This window comes from Centropristis striata, chromosome 16 (genome assembly GCF_030273125.1).
Source record: "Centropristis striata isolate RG_2023a ecotype Rhode Island chromosome 16, C.striata_1.0, whole genome shotgun sequence".
In the NCBI taxonomy this organism is placed as follows: Eukaryota; Metazoa; Chordata; class Actinopteri; order Perciformes; family Serranidae; genus Centropristis; species Centropristis striata.
This window is the reverse complement of record NC_081532.1, coordinates 8,817,717-8,835,334: the sequence shown is the minus strand read 5'-3', so window position 1 is coordinate 8,835,334 and position 17,618 is coordinate 8,817,717. Positions and strand designations below refer to the sequence as shown.

The following is a 17,618-nucleotide window of genomic DNA, read 5'->3' as shown; positions in this document are numbered from 1 at the left end:
TGAATGCACTTATTTTGCTATTGAACTCTGCTTATTCACATTTGAAGGGATTTGCTGTTTGTTTAAAGTCTGTTGTTTGTTTTTTATGTGAAATTTTAAATATTGTTTCCTTTAACTTTTTGCTGTACTTTTTAAAGTCTGTTTTCTGTTGAATGGAGGGAATGGGGAATGTTACTGTCAATAAATAAATAAATAAATAAATAAAGGTTAAATAATCTAATCCCTAAATCCTAAGACTTTAATAACTGTGCTCACTCCAAGGTGAGCCAATGCCCTTCAAATAAAACATGCACTTCACAAATTCAGATGTTACGCCAAATGTTTTTTGATCCAATGCTGATCTTCATTTTAACATAATGAAAGCACAAAGCAGACATGACTGGATAGATTATGTCACAGAATGCAGATTCAGATGGCTGCCAAGAAATAGTGCCATCTTCTTCTCATGTTGCTATGGTCGTTATGTAACCTCTTCTTTTCACATTGCTTTTGTTCTTCATTTAGATTGAGGAGTTAACCAGCAACTTGCCAGCCCTCCAGGCCCTGTCCAACAGCAACTCTTCTGTGGAGAGTTTAGCCAGCTCTGAAGCAGGAAGCCCTCCCATGAAGCGAAAGGTGGTGAACAAATTTCAGGGCAATGCCAAGAAGGCCCTGCTCAGATGGGTGCAGTGCACGGCAGCCAAGTAAGTCTCTTTCAAACCACCTTTTTGGCCAACTGTTACAATGTGTTTTTAAACATGGATGTAGATAAATTTTCTATATGCTGTAGAAGATGTTAACGGTTTGTGTTCTTTATGGGAATGTGCAATACAAAAATATTCATGCATTTTTTTTTCAGGTATCATGGAATTGAGGTGAAGGACTTTGGTCCCAGTTGGCGTGATGGTGTTGCATTCCAGTCGGTGGTGCACGCCATCAGGCCGGACCTGGTGGACATGGAGGTGGTGCGGAGAAGGGGCAACAGGGAGAATTTGGAGGAAGCTTTTGCACTTGCAGAAAATGAGCTGGGTATTCCACGCCTGCTGGATCCAGAAGGTGCCCCTGACCTTTCCTTCTGATTGCATTAAATATTCCAGTGTAGCAAACTATTCAGACAAGATAGCATTTCATATAGGTGTGAAATAGGTATGTCTAAGTTTGCCAGTGTTTTAGACATAAAATCAGCAAGTATACAGTATTTATTAGATTGATGATAGTAATCTGTCAGTCCATTCTGCATGAGCATTTTTGACAATATATGTGTCAACAGATCAGTTAAACCCTACAGAGGATTAAATGTTGTGGCTCTATACTTGTGGCTGAGTTTTAGTCTGTGGAAGTGAAGCATTCTGCAGTGGCTCTGCAGTCCTGTCTTCACTAGCTGAGTCGTGATGGTTTATTGCACAAAGAGCTGCACTGAAACTTTCTCTGCTTTTACGGGAGCTTAACCCTGATTTTGAGAAACATCGGGTCAAGAATGGAGATTAAAGTAGGCGTGTATAATTAGCTGTCAGGCCTGCAGAGATTTATCCTCTTGAGGATGCAAAATGCTTTTACTTTTAATGTCATATTGACTTGCACTTAATGTAATGGCTCCGTCATATCTGCCCTTTCTTTCTACAGGTATGAGGTCATGTGTTAAATACTGACATGATTTTCAGAGGCCTGTTGCAGTTGCATCAGCTAATTTTCAGTATAAAGTTTAATCCATAGCACCATGTAATGTGTGTGTTCCTCTGTAGATGTGGATGTAGACAAACCAGATGAGAAATCCATCATGACGTATGTGGCTCAGTTCCTCAAGCACTATCCAAACCCGCACCACTCTGAGACTGATGGACAGCAGGATGAGGTATTTTATCAAAACGTTTGATCCTGTATAAGTGCATACAAGGCGGTGACATATATTACATGAAATAATTGTGTTACTTACTACTAAATACAGGTGCATCTCAATGCATTAGAATATCATGGAAAAGTCCATTTCTGGTTGTTTAAGTCAAATAGCCCCAACCAAGTATTGAGAGCATATAGATGGACATACTTTTCAGAGGCCATCCTTTCCACATTAAACATACTTTTTAAAAATTGGTCTATTGTAATATTCAAATTTTTTGAGACACTGAATTTTAGGTCTTCATTAAATGTAAGCCATAATCATTATAATTTATAATTTATAGAAGAAATTAAATAAATTAAGACATGAAATATTTATTTATATATCAATCTGTGTGTAATGGATCTATATAATGTGTTATATTTCCATTTTTTAAATTTAATTACTGAAATAAATACACTTTTCTATGATGTTCTAATTGATTGAGATGCACCTGGAGATATTTAACCATTGTGCATCACTGGGGACATTTGTGGCATTTTAATGATTGATTGTGTTGATCATTTTGGCTTATGTAATAATATGTACATATATTTTTTTAATTTGTAAGTTCAACATACACTCCTATAATTTTTCAATAATAAAAAGTGTAGCCAGACTACAGACAATCAGACCCATAATGAAAAAAATGTCCCCATTAAAAACCCATTAATGCACAAAGGTTAACTCCATATGTAATTATTTTAATCATTGATATTTGTATATACTGTAGCCATCCATTTTTTTTATTGACCACATGCAAAGATCAACAGTATATGCTTGGTGAAACATGCTTGAACTGCTGCTTAATTGTTGTACAGAAGTCCATGCCTGCAATATTTCATACTTGTCATTTTATCACATGAAGCTCTCATGAATCAAACATAATCATAGCATGATCACAGCAGTAATATAATCATCACAATTTTGTTTTCCATCATCACACTCAATTTCCATCGGTTTTTTTTGTGTGTGTGCACATTAAGCTGCATCTTGGCTCAATTCCAACTTTTGCACTGTCAGTGCCAGTACTTCAGGTGAGAGTTCAGGTCGTACTGCTGCATGCTTTCTGTTTGGAGTGTGTTCCCACCTCGCCCTCATCTCATTTCCCATTTCCCATCCTCTTCACCACTTGTTTTCCTCCTTGCTATTCTAATGCATTTTGTGGTGTGTTTGCGTCTCTTTGTGTGCCTTGCTGCTTTCCTGGATAGTTTGGTCCCCAAGATATAGAGCAAATGCTTGAGGTATGTTTCATTAACAGACTAAATCCAAAGTTTTTCAGAAGATACTAGTGTGCTCGTACTCCTTTCCTTCTACCATGACTTTCAAAACTAATCTGTGCTAAAACGTAGATTTTGGAGAAATAGAGGGATGTTTCTGGAATGTGAGTTTGTTATGAGTTTCTCAGCGTAAAAGCATGCTCGTTTGAGGAAAAGAAAATGGACTGAAATCCGTTTGTCTCTGTGACTCTAAGTTGCATGTTCCCTGCTTGTGACAGAGAGAGGAGCGAAAGATGCTGAGAGAGCTAAAGGTGTTTTTAGATCAGCTGGAGAGAGATGTGCTGCGGGCCCAGGGAGCAGAGGGAAACCTCACTGACAAATATCAAGTGAGTCAGGCCTGGAGAAGACAAAGTGCTTTGTTACATAACATTCTCCTTCAACACAAACATTTAACAACCCTCACCACTCATTTTGTCCTTTTTTTGCAGGCTTTTAAGAGCTTCCGTGTACAGTACGAAATGAAGAAAAAGCAGACCGATCCGCTGCTGCAGCCGGTCCACAGGGACGGCAAGCTGTCCGTGGACCAAGCTCTGGTCAAACAGGCGTGGGACCGCGTCTCTGCCAGGGTAATTGTACACATACTTCTACACAGCATGAATAATTTATAACCAAGCCACAAGGAGGGCTTAATTAATTATGATAGTTAATCATACCCAAATTAAACTGAACCTTAGAATAAATAATAATCTGTCTGTTTATTGTTTGCCAGTTATGCTGTTCTCTGCTTGAAAAAGACAGTGAAGGTATCATAATGAGAGAAACAAAACTCAGGGTCCCCTCTTCACTGGCAGCCAGTGAAAGTTCAGTGAGATGGAAGCGTTTGAATAAGAGTTTGTTCAGAGGGGAGGAGACGGGAACAGAGGAGGTTTTGTTCATCGGGCAGCCCGCTCCTCTAGACACCCAGCTCGTCTAGACTGACATAAAACTCTTTTGTAGCCCGATGGCTTGTGAACATGTGGAAATGTTTTGATCAACATAGCCTCCTCTATGGTAGTGTCTTGTTTTGGTAAAGTGTTTTTTTTAATGGATGTTAATTGCAGCTGCTAGACTGGCACATCCATCTGGACAAGTCCCTGCCTGGTCCTCTGGGAGTGATTGGAGCCTGGCTTCACAGGGCAGAGATGGCTCTGAGAGAGGACATTCCCATCCAACATGCTCATGAGGAGACAGCCAATGTTCTGCACAGAAAACTAGAGCAGCATAAGGTAACACAGCGGACCTTTGAGTGTTCGGATGCATACTGTACCATGCTATTGACATGGTAGGTATGTTAATTGGTTAATACAGGTACAGTACAATGGAATTATTTATCTTTGCAGGAGGTATTAAAAAACTTGGAATCACACAGACAAACCTTCCAGCAGATCCACAGGGACAGATCAGTGAATGGGGTTCCTGTCCCACCCGAGCAGCTCCAAGATATGGCTGAGAGGTAAGACCTTATCATATAATATCTTATATCCACTTCATTTTTATTATTATATTTTAATATTTATTTAATGTTTATCAAACATCTGTTTAATTTGCAGGTTCAATTTTGTGTCCACATCATCACACGCTCACTTGATAAAACTGGAATTCTGGGAAATGAAGTATCGACTGATGGCATTTCTCATGTTGGCCGAGTCAAAGCTCAAGTCCTGGATCATTAAATATGGCAGACGGGACTCTGTTGAACTCCTGCTGCAAACCTACCTTGTAAGTGGAAATGTTTGTTGTTGTAGTTGCAGTATTTGTATGTCACTGCATCTAGCAAACTAAATAATCTGTATTTTCATGTTTGCTTATCTATTGCAGACTTTTGTAGAAGGCCACAGGTTCTTTGAGCAGTATGAGTTAATCTTCACAGGCCTCAAGCAAGCTGCAGAGGTTTATGTAAAGTCTGACAGTTCAAGTAAGACTCTTCTCTGTTTTATTACTAATTTCTTTGTTGTGTGTACATGTGTGTTTATTTGAATAAACACTTGTTAAGGCTCATGGTAAAAATTGTTATTATTGATTTCATGTTACAGGGTCTAAGACCTGTAACAAAGGTAAGTCCAAATACAGCCTGACAATCTTTAAAACCGCAACATTGCCTGTCTCCTGAGCCCATTCTTTCTGTAATTGTGGGGCTGCACTTTTCTTTTCTAACATACTTTTAATCCCCAGAACTGAAAAAATCATAATATTTAATCATGCATGAAAAAAGTCTCAGTGATTGCATTAATTGGAATGCCATTTTAGCACGATCTTCCTGACCTAACAGACTGTAGCATCAACCAAATGATCAGCAGCCATACTCAAATGCTGTTTTTTTAATACCTGCACATTTGAAACTCATATTGGTTTAAACCAAACTGAACTAGTCCCATATTTTAATTTCAGTTGATGAAGCTGAAGGGGTAAGTAAATTCCTCGGTGATGCCACAGCTCAGTGGAAGAACCTGGCCTTGGAGGTACGGAGTGTACGCAGCATGCTGGAGGAGGTGATCTCTAACTGGGAGAAGTACAGCAGCACAGTGGCGTCTCTGCAGGCCTGGCTGGAGGACGGCGAGCAGATGCTCAATCAGTCGGAGACTGCCAAACGTGTAAGTACAACCACAGATGCTAGTAATGACAAACAGTACTAGGGATGGCAAGATATACAGTAGAATTTTATTACAAATTGTGCTAAAAAACAATTCCATTACTGAGATAATTGTGAACATGCTGACATCTTTTCACTTTAACCAATCTTGAAAATGGCCATGGTTTGGCTAGCAGTACTGTTTGGATGGGGTTTTTTTTATACTACAAGGCCCACAAACCTTCTGCCTCTATGCCACAATGCCAGCTAAACTTATGAAGGATAATTCCTGCATTTCTTAAGTCAGGGGTCAATTATATACAGATGCAACTGATGGATTTTTTGTCTGTATCATTTGAGATCATGAAGAGAAAAATGAAAACTAGAGCCTGACTTGCAACAGTGTGCAACACAGTTACACAATGTTGCTTTTTATTTATTTATTATAATGTATTATTTATTTATGGAGTGGGAATCGTATGATTTATGCTTACCTTATTGAATATATTGTGTGTCCTATCTGCGATGCAATAAACATATATTTTTTAAACAAAATGCAAGGTAAAGGGATTCCACTGTGTTTTAGTGCCACATTAAGAGCACATTTTAATTATTATCAGGTTAATATCGTAAATCACATTTATTTTAGCCAGGATAATCGTGGCAAAAAAATGTAATATCATCCCATCCCTGTTTATAATAGGGTTGCTAAATGAGGAATGTTTTTTTAAATGTTACAAAGCATTTGAGTCTCTTTGTTTTCTTGTAGGATTTCTTCAGAAACCTCTCTCACTGGATGCAGCAGCACATGGACATGAACGACGCCGGGAACTTTCTCATTGAGACCTGCGACGACACAGTCTCAAGAGATCTGAAGCAGCAGCTGCTCCTTCTGAACGGAAGATGGAGGGAACTGTTTGTCAAAGTCAAACATGTAAATGAAATGCTTTTTGAACCACTTGTACTTTGAAACAAAAATAACGTTCCCTTCCCTCACATCAGCTTCAAAAAACATAAAATAATCCATTTACTGTCTTACTCTCTTCCATTGGCAGTATGCAAGAGCAGACGAAGTAGATAAGTTGAGACAAGACTACCAAGATGGGATTAATACACTGAAAATGTTCATGGATGCAACCAATGAGAAGATGACTGCTCCAGTCCAAGTATCTTTCCTGAACGTCAGAGCCTTTGTTCAAGATGTTGAGGTAATCAGCTGATTCACTCATTCTTTTCTCAGGCTACACTGACTATCATCTCTCTGCTGTTCAATATTATTATATCATATATCTCAACTTACTGCAGGAAATCAAGCACAAAGTGCCAGCTATGGAAGCTGCCTGTAAGGCAGCGAGCCGTACTGCTCAGCTGTTGACCAAAGACACTCCCCAGGAGGAAGTTTCACAGATGATGGCTGTGATGGCCTCAATCAAAGAGCAGCTGAGCAAGGTGTGTGTGCATAACATTATGCAGTATGTCATCTACTTGTTTAGCTTCCCTTCCTTTGATTTTTATGTGTGTTAACCCTTGTGTTGTCTTAACTTTCTGTATACACCACTTGTCCTAAGGGTCAAAATTGACCCACCTTCACTAAACCCCCTTAAATAAAGCAGCTTGATTGAATTTTAAAAACCAAATCTATTTTATTCTATTTATCACAAAATTCTTGAGTATGAAATACTCAAGCATCCTCTTACAGTACAGAAAAACTGTGTTTAATCAGTTTGATTTTTACTGTTTTACTTAAATAGGGTTTTTAAAAATATATATTTTTATTGCTAAAGGTTAAGCATATGTGTAAACATAATTTATTTAGCAAGTGTGCATGCATACGTGGACGCATGCATGCATGGTTTTTATGTTTTTTGTGGGTTTTTTATAGCTGCTGGGTCAAAAATGACCCCGAAGACAAGCTTTCATGGAAATGTGAACAAAGGCAATGTTTTTCTTTTTCTCATGTTGGGGTCATTCTAGGAAAAGTCATCAAATTTCAAGTTGAAAAAAGATCGTTAAGGGGTTTCCTCTGCTGTTAAACATAGTGGCGGGTAATTTTTGACCCCGAGGACAACACAAGGGTTAATACGCATGTGTCATTATATTTTCTGTAATTGATTGAAGCTCAAAACAACAGTCACCTGTGATTCACTTTAATCAACATGCTTTCTTCCAATCAGGTAAGGGAGAGATGTTTGCCTCTGCTGAGGGAGTCCCAGTCTTTATTACCTCCACTGGAAGAAATGGAGAAGAACATCACAGGCTTCTACCAGGCGCTGGAGAAGGCCAGTCATATCACCAGCACCACCGACTCTGAGGGACCAGTAGACTTTAAACAGAAATGCCAGGTAACTAATAATAAATACACCTTTCATTTTCATGGAGTACAAATTTGCACATCCTCAAGATATGAATAAACACCCTGCTTGTCATTGAATACTTCAGGAGCTGGCGACCTTCACACACAGCTGTAAGAAGTGTTTGACAGCGATAGAGAAAACCCACCAGACAATCCAGAAGATAATGAACAGCAGTAACACCCTCCAGTACATGGACATGAGCCTTCTGCAGAAAAGAGTAGCAGACCTCCAGTCCTCCTCACAGGTACAGTAAACACCAACACCTGTTTCATTTATATTCAGCTCTTTGAAAACTTTTAATATTCAAAGTATTGCTTTTTGTGTGTGTTTAGGGCATGATTAAGGAATCTACAGAGTGGCGGAAGCATGTGGAGGCAAACAGCAGCCTCATGAAGAGGTTTGATGAGTCACGGATAGAGCTGGAGAAGGTGCTTAAAATGGCACAGAACTGTCTGACAGAAAGAGGCAACCCAGAGGAGCTGCTCAAGAAACACACAGTAAGAAACAGGCCACAGTCAGTCCTGGCACAACATGGATGTATGCAACAAAAGCAGGATCATACAAATGATTGAAATAGAAAAAAAGAAGGATGCATGTAAATAAGACTTGAACTGTTCTGTACAAAGTGTCACACGTGATAAGATCTTGATTTTTGGTTGCAGGAGTTCTTTGGTCAGCTGGACCAGCGGGTCTTGAATACATTCCTCAAGGCCTGTGATGAGCTGACTGACATTCTGCCAGAGCAGGAGCAACAGTCGCTACAGGAAACAGTCAGGAAGCTGCACAAACACTGGAAGGTCAGTGCCTTTTTCAAGTAAAAGGATCCATATTGTTTTATGTATTCTCAATTATGTCAGATCAATATAAACATATAAATCTCAAACAGGCCTGGTTGATTATTCAGTATTTTATTATCTATTATATGTTATGTATATGATGTTGTCAGCATATTATGATGATATGTTCTGCAGATTTTGATCGTCCAAACTAATGATTTATTTTGAGCATGCTGTAATTAAAAATTGTTGTTTATGTAGGCTTTTGTTTTACACATACAGTTTGCAAAGTTTGGTCCAATGCAGAACAGAGCCAAATCAGATTTTTTAAATATGTAATTTTGCATTTATTTTTCATGTCCTTGATGTAATTTTATCCCAGCCCATACCTCTAAAGATTTTCTTTTGCTATGACACACTTTTCATTCCAGCGCCACAATTATCACTTAAGGTGTTAACTTGAAATAATGATATTGTATAATAGCAGTCTCAATAATATTGTTAGTTTTAGTTAGTTACCGATCAAATAAACAAAATGTATATGCCGCTCAATGAACACCCAAAATGTTGCTTGAAACAAACTGCACATATTGCTCTGAATCTGGCCTCGTAACTGTTATATTTCTTATTCCCCAGGATATTCAGACAGACTCCCCTTTTCACCTCCTGCATCTGAAAGTGGAGGTGGAGAGGAGCAAGCTGATGGTGCTGCTGCAGGAGTGTCAGGCGGAGGTGACCAGGGAGAACCGCCACCTGGCGAGCATGGGGAGCGAGAGGCTCATCAAGGAGCACAGGGTGAGCACAGAGAGGCTGGCCGGCTGGCTGAGTTTCATGTATTGATTAACTCAATGTGAAATAACTCGATGCAAATGCACTGAGGCGCTGCAGCGTGGGAAGATTTTGATTCACTTGATTCAAAAAAAGTCAGGCTCTTCCATAGAGCGTGCTTTTTGATTTGAGAAATCAAATCTATGCTATCCTGTTTTTACAGCGTTCCCTTCTCACACAAGTTAATAAATGTGTTTTTGTTTTACTTTAGGCCTTCTTTAGGGAAAAGGGTCCCCAGTCCATCTGTGAGAAAAGGCTGCAGCTGATGGAGGAACTTTGTCAAAAGCTCCCTGAAGGTGACCCCGTCCACCAGACCCTTGACACGGCGAGGAAGGACTTCTCTGAAGTCCGAGAGGAGATCGAGAGCACCCATCAGAAGCTAATGCAGCACCCAGATAAATGGAAGGAGTACAACGCAAGGTACAAAAACTTTTTATTTTGGTGAAGTCCTCTTTTAATGCAATCAAGGGGTTGCAGTGTTTACACACATACAGCATAGGTACTGTGATAGTCGTAAGCATAAGATTTAAACCTTTTGACTGTTCCAGTGCTGTTGCAATAATAGAAGAATGTGTTGTTTATTCACCAGGCAGTGTCCTGCATTCACGACATACCCAAAGTAATCACATTTGAATTCTTTCATTCACTTGAGAAGAAGACAGAGAGAGTTCAGTTGAGGAGAAAGCTTCCACAGGAAGGGATTTTGAAAGAGTTTGTGAAGCATTCCTAAAAGGTTCATAGAATACAAATACTATTTTAATTTTTATTTTACAGAATTAGAGTGATAGTAGTTATTGATGTACTAACTTTCTTAGACATTAAGGCTTGGCTCCTCTTTTTAATCAGCTGTTCCAGTCTTTAGGTGTAAGATGAGATGTCAATTTAATGCGTCATGAAGGTCCATGACCAAAACAATTTGCCCGTAATAAATGCAGTCTTTTCATTCACAAGCAAATTATTCCTGAAATCGTCTTGAGTTTGATGTGAAATTTTCCCATCATGGTGTGAAACAGGTATGCTGAACTCTCCTGCTGGCTTATATCTAAAGAAAGCCAGCTGAGGCTGCTGAGAAACCGCGCCAATGACCCCAGAAAATACGGCCAGGTGAAGGCTACCATCATGGTGAGTTACTTCATACACCCCAAAACCTAAATATCCACTGACAGCCCCTTCCTCAAGTCCTCTGTTATGTGTCACCTCTAGCTTGTGACTGCTGAGAAGATGTAAAAACACTGAGATGACCGCATGTGCTATGTTACACCTTTTTTGTGTGCAGGAGCTGAGGAACGATGCCGAGCTACAGGAGGGAAATCTTGGCTGGCTGAAAGCTCGTATGGCTGTTCTTATTGAAATCTGTGCTGACAGCGATGCCCAGAGGCAAGGAAGTGCACTGAGCAAGCTCTCCACTGATTTTAAGGGTCTTCTCGCTTCTCTCTTCGAGGTAGGTTGAAGCGATCAGTTGCTTTATTAAGGTGCCAGACATCATGTCCCCTCTGGGAATCTACAGTAAACTGCTTAAACATTTTACCCTTATTTAACCCTCTGAACGCCAAGTTTCATGGTATTTTTTTTGCTCCTGTCACATTTTACTCACTGGGGCCTCATTCTTCACTGAAATATAAAAGTCCTGTACCTCTATGGAAACAGCACAATCATGGCTAGACGTAGGGAAACTCAAAAATGTATTTTGTGTCTCTCTACTCTGCGTAAACAGCCTGCGGTTAAATCAAAATTACACTGAATTTTTGTCAAGTGACTGGCTGAGTCATTCGTGACTTTCCAGTTGAGCTGAGGAGTGCTGAATTTAATGTTTTTTTTTTTACAGGATATGGTTTGTGCATACAGTAAAATTTTAAATGAGACAGGTAGAATAAAGTGATTTAGATGAAATATCACTATTTTAAGATGACATTTGGTTATTTAACCTGACGGAAGAGTCAGTCACACATGATTTGTTCTTCGCAAATGGAAATTGAAATCATAAAAAAAAATCCAATCATAATTTCTGTTTTTGATTAGTAATATAATTTGTAACTAAAACATGATTTTATTTGTACTACACTGGACCTCAGCATCGGTTCATCATGTTTGTTTTGATCCTGTAAGTTTCTCTGTTATATCTTCCAGGCGGAGAAGATGGTGCTGGCTGTGGGAGACTGTGTGCAGTTCAGGGAAGAGGTACAAGGTACTTTGGATGATCTCGTCCAGGGGCAGAGAGAGGCTCAGGCCGAGGTCCACAAAATACTGGACTGTTCAACTGTGAGAGAAGCCCAGCAACTACTTCTTGTTCACCAGGTACTGTTGGGCATTTACAAACATTAAATACGGTTGGGAAAAAACTACAAAACCTATAACTGAATGACTGAATATATATATTTTAAGGTGAGGTTTGTTTATGAATTTCAATGGATTAACTCTTTAAATGTGCCTTCCCTCCCGTAGCAACTGTTAAAACGGCTAAAGATGAAGAGAAAGGATGTCCAGCAGCTGATCACCAGAGGCCAGCAGCTCCAGGCTGAGGAGGGTCTGGGAGAGACTCTGCAGCAGGACCTGCAGACTTTAGAGAACACACTCAGCAAAATGGAGCAGAATATGGATTCGCAGGAGCAAAGCCTCGAGGTGAGCAATGCTACTAAGGCAGTGATTCAGGAAACATTAGGGACACTGTTTGTGGATACCATATCACAATGGAATAAATCAGCTCTGTTGCTCTGAATAATAACCGTCAGCAACAAATATAGAATGAAAGAAGATTTCCTTCTACAGTCTGTCAGAAACTCAGCAAAAACTCAATTAATTAGTGTGAAATGAATATAACGCGTAACAGAAACAGTACAGATTTGATTCATCATTGTCAGCATCAGAGGTGAATCCTGGTTCATCTTGGACGTCATAAAGAATTGCCTCATTCAGTTGCTATTTTATATTGTGCACCCGCTCCTTTCCTCTGAGAGTTACTGTTGTTTCAATAAAGTGGAAGAATTTGTTCTCTATCTATAATTTCATATTAGTTTGTGAAGTTGTGTTTTGTCTGTTGCTGTGATTATAATATGTGCTTGTCAGTTTCTGCTCTGCAATGGTTTTTACTGGGCTTCCTTTCATTTATGCTGCATCCTTCTATGGGATATGTTTTGATGCTGTTTTGAGTGAATGTGAATGAAAATAAGCAAAGTCTAACACAGTTACATTATATTTATGTTCTAAATTAATGAATTACGTTAAGTTAGTAAAGTCAAGGAAACCCTGATAGATTTACTGAACATATTGTGGGTCGAAAAGAGCTCAGCTATGTGAAGAGGAGAGGGTTTCCTGTTAATGCAGTCGGCTTTTGAGATGCAGCATTTGTGGGAAACCGTCATGAATAGAGGGTAGAGAGGTTTGATTGATGTTTTCAGCTGGAAGGACTCGTCTTCGGAAGCTCTACAGTTTCTTTAGAGGATAGTGATGCAGTGAGTCAGTAATCACACACTTGATGGTGCTTTTATAGAGCATAGACAGGCAGGAGGTGGGATTCATGGAATGGAAACTTGGTTGGGTTTTTCTGTGTCAGGACTACGGATCCAAGTAACAGATTCTTGCTAAGGTGCATGACAATATGTATAATGTTTATTCCACCAGCAGGCTGAGGCGCTTGCAGCATATTAACTGTGTTTCCTCTGTCAATATGCTGAGTCATCACCCTACTGATAAAGCCAAATATGGTGTTGTCATCTCTATTCTTCATGATGATGTCAAGTGTCAGTGCTCTTTTGGTAGTGATCTTGATCTGGGATCATCTCATAAACAGATATCTGCAAATTAATGTAGCATCTGTAGGCAAAATGACAAGATGGTAGTAGGGCTGGGCGATATGGACCAAAAGTCATATCCCGATATGTTTAGGCTGAATATCAATATACGATATATAGCCCGATACTTTTATCGCAAAGTGAGAGCAAATGTTCAGTCAAAGTCAAAGCCAAATATGACATGTCACAAGTAGTTTTATGGAAACCGTTTATTTAAGTGAACATAAATACTGTATAACAACAGGAGTACCTTTTTTTTTTTTTTTTTTTTTTTTTAATCAAAGCTCCCTAAAGTGCACATTTGAATAAAACATATCTTAAATAAAAATAGCCTATGAAATTGAATAGGCCAATCTTTTTCTGAAATCAATATATTTATATGAGAAACGAATAACGAACATTACAAAATAACTCAATATGACAAACCGTAGTAAGGGCAGCATTTATCTATACAGAAAGAAAAAATCTGAACTATATTGATATATGTGATATGGTCTAATTCAATATCACATTTAAAAATATATCGATATATCTTATATATCTTATATATCTATATATCGCCCAGCCATAGATTTTAGTATCAGTAGTGTTGTGGGATCTGTTTTGTAGTCTGTAGACATTTGAGCAGGATTTAGTTGCATGCAGGTAAACAGTAGAGGTCGAGTTATTCATTGATTTTGCCGGTTAATCTGATTGTGCCAGTTGGCAGCCTCCAGCAGTCGTGCAGGGAGGTACAGCACTGTAGAACATGGAGGCTCTATACTTGTACATAAAGTCAAAGTAATGTGTACCTGAAGTAATTTATATTTATATAAGACAGCTTAATTCACAAACTATGAGCATGATAAGGTTGTTGGTTGTCATATTATCTTTGCATCAGACTGAAGATAGCTGCTGCTCTGTTGCCCTTTTGAAGCGGCTAGGTTGTGTTTTATATATAAAACTCTATATAAATTTGTTTGATATCAATAATTTTGGGACATTGTCTCCCCAAGGTCACACTGGCAGCTTGGCAGGAGTTTGACAGCCAACAGGAGGCAGTGCACGAGTTTGTTAATAAGGCACGCTCAACGATGGAGAGAGACCTGAACTTCAGCAGCCCAGAGAGCCTGGCTGTTGAACTCGACCAGGCCAGAGTGAGTAAAGTTAATGTTTGTGCTGCTGCAAACATAATCAGTGGTTTACTCTTCACATTCTGGATGTATATTAGCTTAATGAAGAATATTACTAATATTCTTTGTTTTGTAAACAGGTGTTGTTGAAGCAGTGTGAAGCAGAGGCCTCACATATGAACACTTTGCTGAAGAGAGCAAAAGAAATCCAGCTTGGTCCAAAGAACAAAAATCTTCTTTCACAACAAGCTCGTTCCCTCAGTGAGCAGGTGGACAAAGTGGAGGCTGGGCTCAAAAAGGAGTAAGATGATCGATTTCTATTCTTGAGCTTTTGCTTAATCATGTTTTAGTAGTCTTCAAATAGTGTTTGCCAAAAAGGGCAACAACGCAGGCTCCCTCGAAAGTCAATTAAAAACCTTTTTTGTGATAAATTACCTGACACAATCTCAAGGACTCAGATGTAGTAAACCCAATTATCTGAAACTCTGTATTGTACATCGTTGCCAATATTTATTTGCAATTATTACTTAGCCATCTTTTATCTTGTGTTTTAGTTTCAAGACTCTGGAAGAAATGAAAACTCAGTGGGATCAGTTTGGAGTCAGCTTTGAAACCTTTTCCTTGTGGATATCTGACAAGGAAAAGCAGCTGGATGTACTGAAATCTTCTACTTTGCCTCTTGAGCAACAGATCAACACAGTAAAGGTACAGTATTGTGCGTTATAAACCTAAAACTCTCAACAGTACAGTACCTAAAACTTACAACAGTACAGTAACAGTAATCTTACCCAAGCAGTAAGGCTGTGTTAAGGAACCATTTATGTTACAGTACAAAGCAACAACACAGACCTTCCTTCTCCAAGTGCTGACACACAGTCTCTAGTTTTGACACCTGCATTAGTCCATTGTCTCCAAAAATAGAGAAGAGGAACTGTTCAAAGTAGTCTGTGGTTTTTGTTTCACTAAGCTGTGTTAGTGCTGACAACAGTGAGCTGTCACAGTGTGCTAGCTAGACAAGGATGAGGTGTAAATCTTAAGTAAACCTGCATTCAAAAGCTTTTATTGGGATTTCAAAGATTTACAAGAGCCAAAATACAGTACATTAGTGATGCATATTATTATTTGAATGCTTAAAGAGATACATAATGATAATATGCATAATGAGTAAACAATAATAATAAGTTATATAATAAATAAAATAAATAAAAACAAACACATGCTAAAATAAAGTTATTCTACAGTGATTCTACAAAGTTATGGTTAACAATTACAATTAAGTTATATTCACTCGTATTTGTTGTAGTGTAGATATATCATTATAGTTGTCCAGGAATGGTTTATTTTGGGGCATTTGTTAATCAAGATTTTTTAATCCCAAAAACGGACAGATTTTGGTTCTTATAAAAGCACTCAGGTATTTTTGATAGCTCTCATTATTAATTTCTACATTCCGTGAATCCAAGAATATTTGTTTTACTCATGATTTAAATGACAACTGTTTTCCAGTGAGTTTAATGGGCCACAGGTTATAATGGCCAAATCCATTATCGGCACCAATAGAGTACCATGCTGAACGCCGCTCTCCATTTCCCCACAAAGCTTCACCTCCACTGGACTCATTGATTATCTCCGTCTTATTTTATTTTTTTTACCTTTGTCCAGGCTGTTGTCGCAGAGCTTCAGGAGCGAGCTGAGGTACCTTGTCAGCTGGAGGCGGACTCCCAGGCTTTAGCCCAGTTTGTGTCTTCAGGCGAGGCGGCTCGCATCAAGGCCCGCCTGACCCAAATCGGCAGGTACTGGGAGGAGCTGAAGGAGAGCGTACAGCAGCTTGATGGACAGCTGGAGGAAAGCTCCTCTCACCAGCAGAAGTTCAAAAATAGTCTTGAGGAGGTATATAAGCATATTTAAGCTCAGTGTTGTTTGTGTTTTTGTTTTTTCAAATATCATGACTGTATTCAGAATAGCATTCAGGGAAGATGGTTCTGATCTTGTTTTTCTTTCCTAGGTGCAAGCATCCCTCAGTGAGCTACACACAAACCTGCAACATCCTATCAAATCCTGCAGCTCCTCATCAGAGACCTACAAAGCTCTACAAAACCACATGGTGTTTAATTGTTTTTACTTTTAACTTTAATTTAATAAACACTATTCTTTGGCCCTGTAATAAAAAAAACCTGTACATATCAGCAATATTACAAAATCAGCTGCAAACTTAATACATTGTCAGCCGTCTTCCAGTTCACAGATAATGCTGTGTTGGTTACTGTCTTGTGGGTTTATTTTTTCAGGATGTCTGTCAGCAGCAGGAAAAGCTGAAGGGAACCTTGCTGTCCCTGTCAGCTGGTGCCAGAAGACTCAGTGACAAACAGCAAGCAGAGAGGACTGTGACAGAACTGAACAAACGCTATGAGCAAAACATACAGGAGGCGAAGGACAAACAGAGCACTTTGGAAAACCTGCTTTCTCTTTGGCAAAAGTAAGAGCTGTTTTGGTATCGTGAATAAAAGCAGTGTTAACAGATAAATTGGATCACTGGCTTATCCAGTTGATGGTAATGTAAAAACCCCCTTGCAGTAATGAACAGCCAACAGTTTAAAATAAAAAATAAATAAAACTGGATCTATTGATGTGTTTCAGGTATGAGAAACAGTGTTCAAACTTTGTATCTTGCTTGGAGAGAAGTGAATCTGCATCCAAACCGGAGAGTCAGTATCTGTCAGCTGATAAAGCCAAGCTCTGCACAGAAGTACAAGATTTGCAGGTACACACACACTCACAACTCCAAAACACATCTAAAACCATGCCTTAAGTAGAGCCTTGTTAAATAAAAGTATGTTTTTTTTCTTGCAGGCCTTGCACTCCGAGGTCCAGTCCCTCGTGCCTGCTCATGCTGAATTGGTATCTTTGGGAACATCTTTGTGTCCGACTGCACCAGAAGAGAGAGTGAAGCAGGTGAAAGACGAGCTAGAGACCCTGCAGAGGAGACTGAATGTTCAAAATGAAGTCCTTCCTCAAAGGTTAGATAATCTCAAACAAATTAATATATTTTTCTTTATTGTCATGGTTATATATTTGTT

The 17,618-nt window shown here is 39.0% G+C and overlaps 1 protein-coding gene across 3 annotated transcripts in view; it reads left to right on the top strand.

Annotated features, from left to right (window-relative positions):
- syne1b (spectrin repeat containing, nuclear envelope 1b) overlaps positions 1 to 17,618 on the top strand; it is a 96,205-nt gene that overhangs the window by 16,122 nt on the left and 62,465 nt on the right. For 2 of the 3 annotated variants that reach the window (XM_059353887.1, XM_059353885.1), the window contains 33 exons: positions 505 to 683; positions 839 to 1,035; positions 1,722 to 1,831; positions 2,842 to 2,892; positions 3,354 to 3,461; positions 3,564 to 3,701; positions 4,176 to 4,340; positions 4,455 to 4,567; positions 4,665 to 4,833; positions 4,933 to 5,029; positions 5,148 to 5,168; positions 5,503 to 5,705; positions 6,453 to 6,617; positions 6,739 to 6,891; positions 6,989 to 7,132; positions 7,858 to 8,025; positions 8,123 to 8,281; positions 8,370 to 8,534; positions 8,700 to 8,834; positions 9,450 to 9,608; positions 9,853 to 10,061; positions 10,655 to 10,763; positions 10,918 to 11,082; positions 11,769 to 11,936; positions 12,084 to 12,260; positions 14,425 to 14,565; positions 14,682 to 14,842; positions 15,096 to 15,246; positions 16,204 to 16,431; positions 16,547 to 16,645; positions 16,830 to 17,017; positions 17,179 to 17,302; positions 17,392 to 17,558. In XM_059353887.1, coding sequence (XP_059209870.1) covers positions 505 to 683; positions 839 to 1,035; positions 1,722 to 1,831; positions 2,842 to 2,892; positions 3,354 to 3,461; positions 3,564 to 3,701; positions 4,176 to 4,340; positions 4,455 to 4,567; positions 4,665 to 4,833; positions 4,933 to 5,029; positions 5,148 to 5,168; positions 5,503 to 5,705; positions 6,453 to 6,617; positions 6,739 to 6,891; positions 6,989 to 7,132; positions 7,858 to 8,025; positions 8,123 to 8,281; positions 8,370 to 8,534; positions 8,700 to 8,834; positions 9,450 to 9,608; positions 9,853 to 10,061; positions 10,655 to 10,763; positions 10,918 to 11,082; positions 11,769 to 11,936; positions 12,084 to 12,260; positions 14,425 to 14,565; positions 14,682 to 14,842; positions 15,096 to 15,246; positions 16,204 to 16,431; positions 16,547 to 16,645; positions 16,830 to 17,017; positions 17,179 to 17,302; positions 17,392 to 17,558 — 4,886 coding nt within the window. Of the gene's footprint in view, positions 1 to 504; positions 684 to 838; positions 1,036 to 1,721; positions 1,832 to 2,841; positions 2,893 to 3,066; positions 3,100 to 3,353; positions 3,462 to 3,563; positions 3,702 to 4,175; positions 4,341 to 4,454; positions 4,568 to 4,664; positions 4,834 to 4,932; positions 5,030 to 5,147; positions 5,169 to 5,502; positions 5,706 to 6,452; positions 6,618 to 6,738; positions 6,892 to 6,988; positions 7,133 to 7,857; positions 8,026 to 8,122; positions 8,282 to 8,369; positions 8,535 to 8,699; positions 8,835 to 9,449; positions 9,609 to 9,852; positions 10,062 to 10,654; positions 10,764 to 10,917; positions 11,083 to 11,768; positions 11,937 to 12,083; positions 12,261 to 14,424; positions 14,566 to 14,681; positions 14,843 to 15,095; positions 15,247 to 16,203; positions 16,432 to 16,546; positions 16,646 to 16,829; positions 17,018 to 17,178; positions 17,303 to 17,391; positions 17,559 to 17,618 lie in introns of all 3 variants that reach the window. The other variant, XM_059353888.1, reaches the window with a different exon arrangement.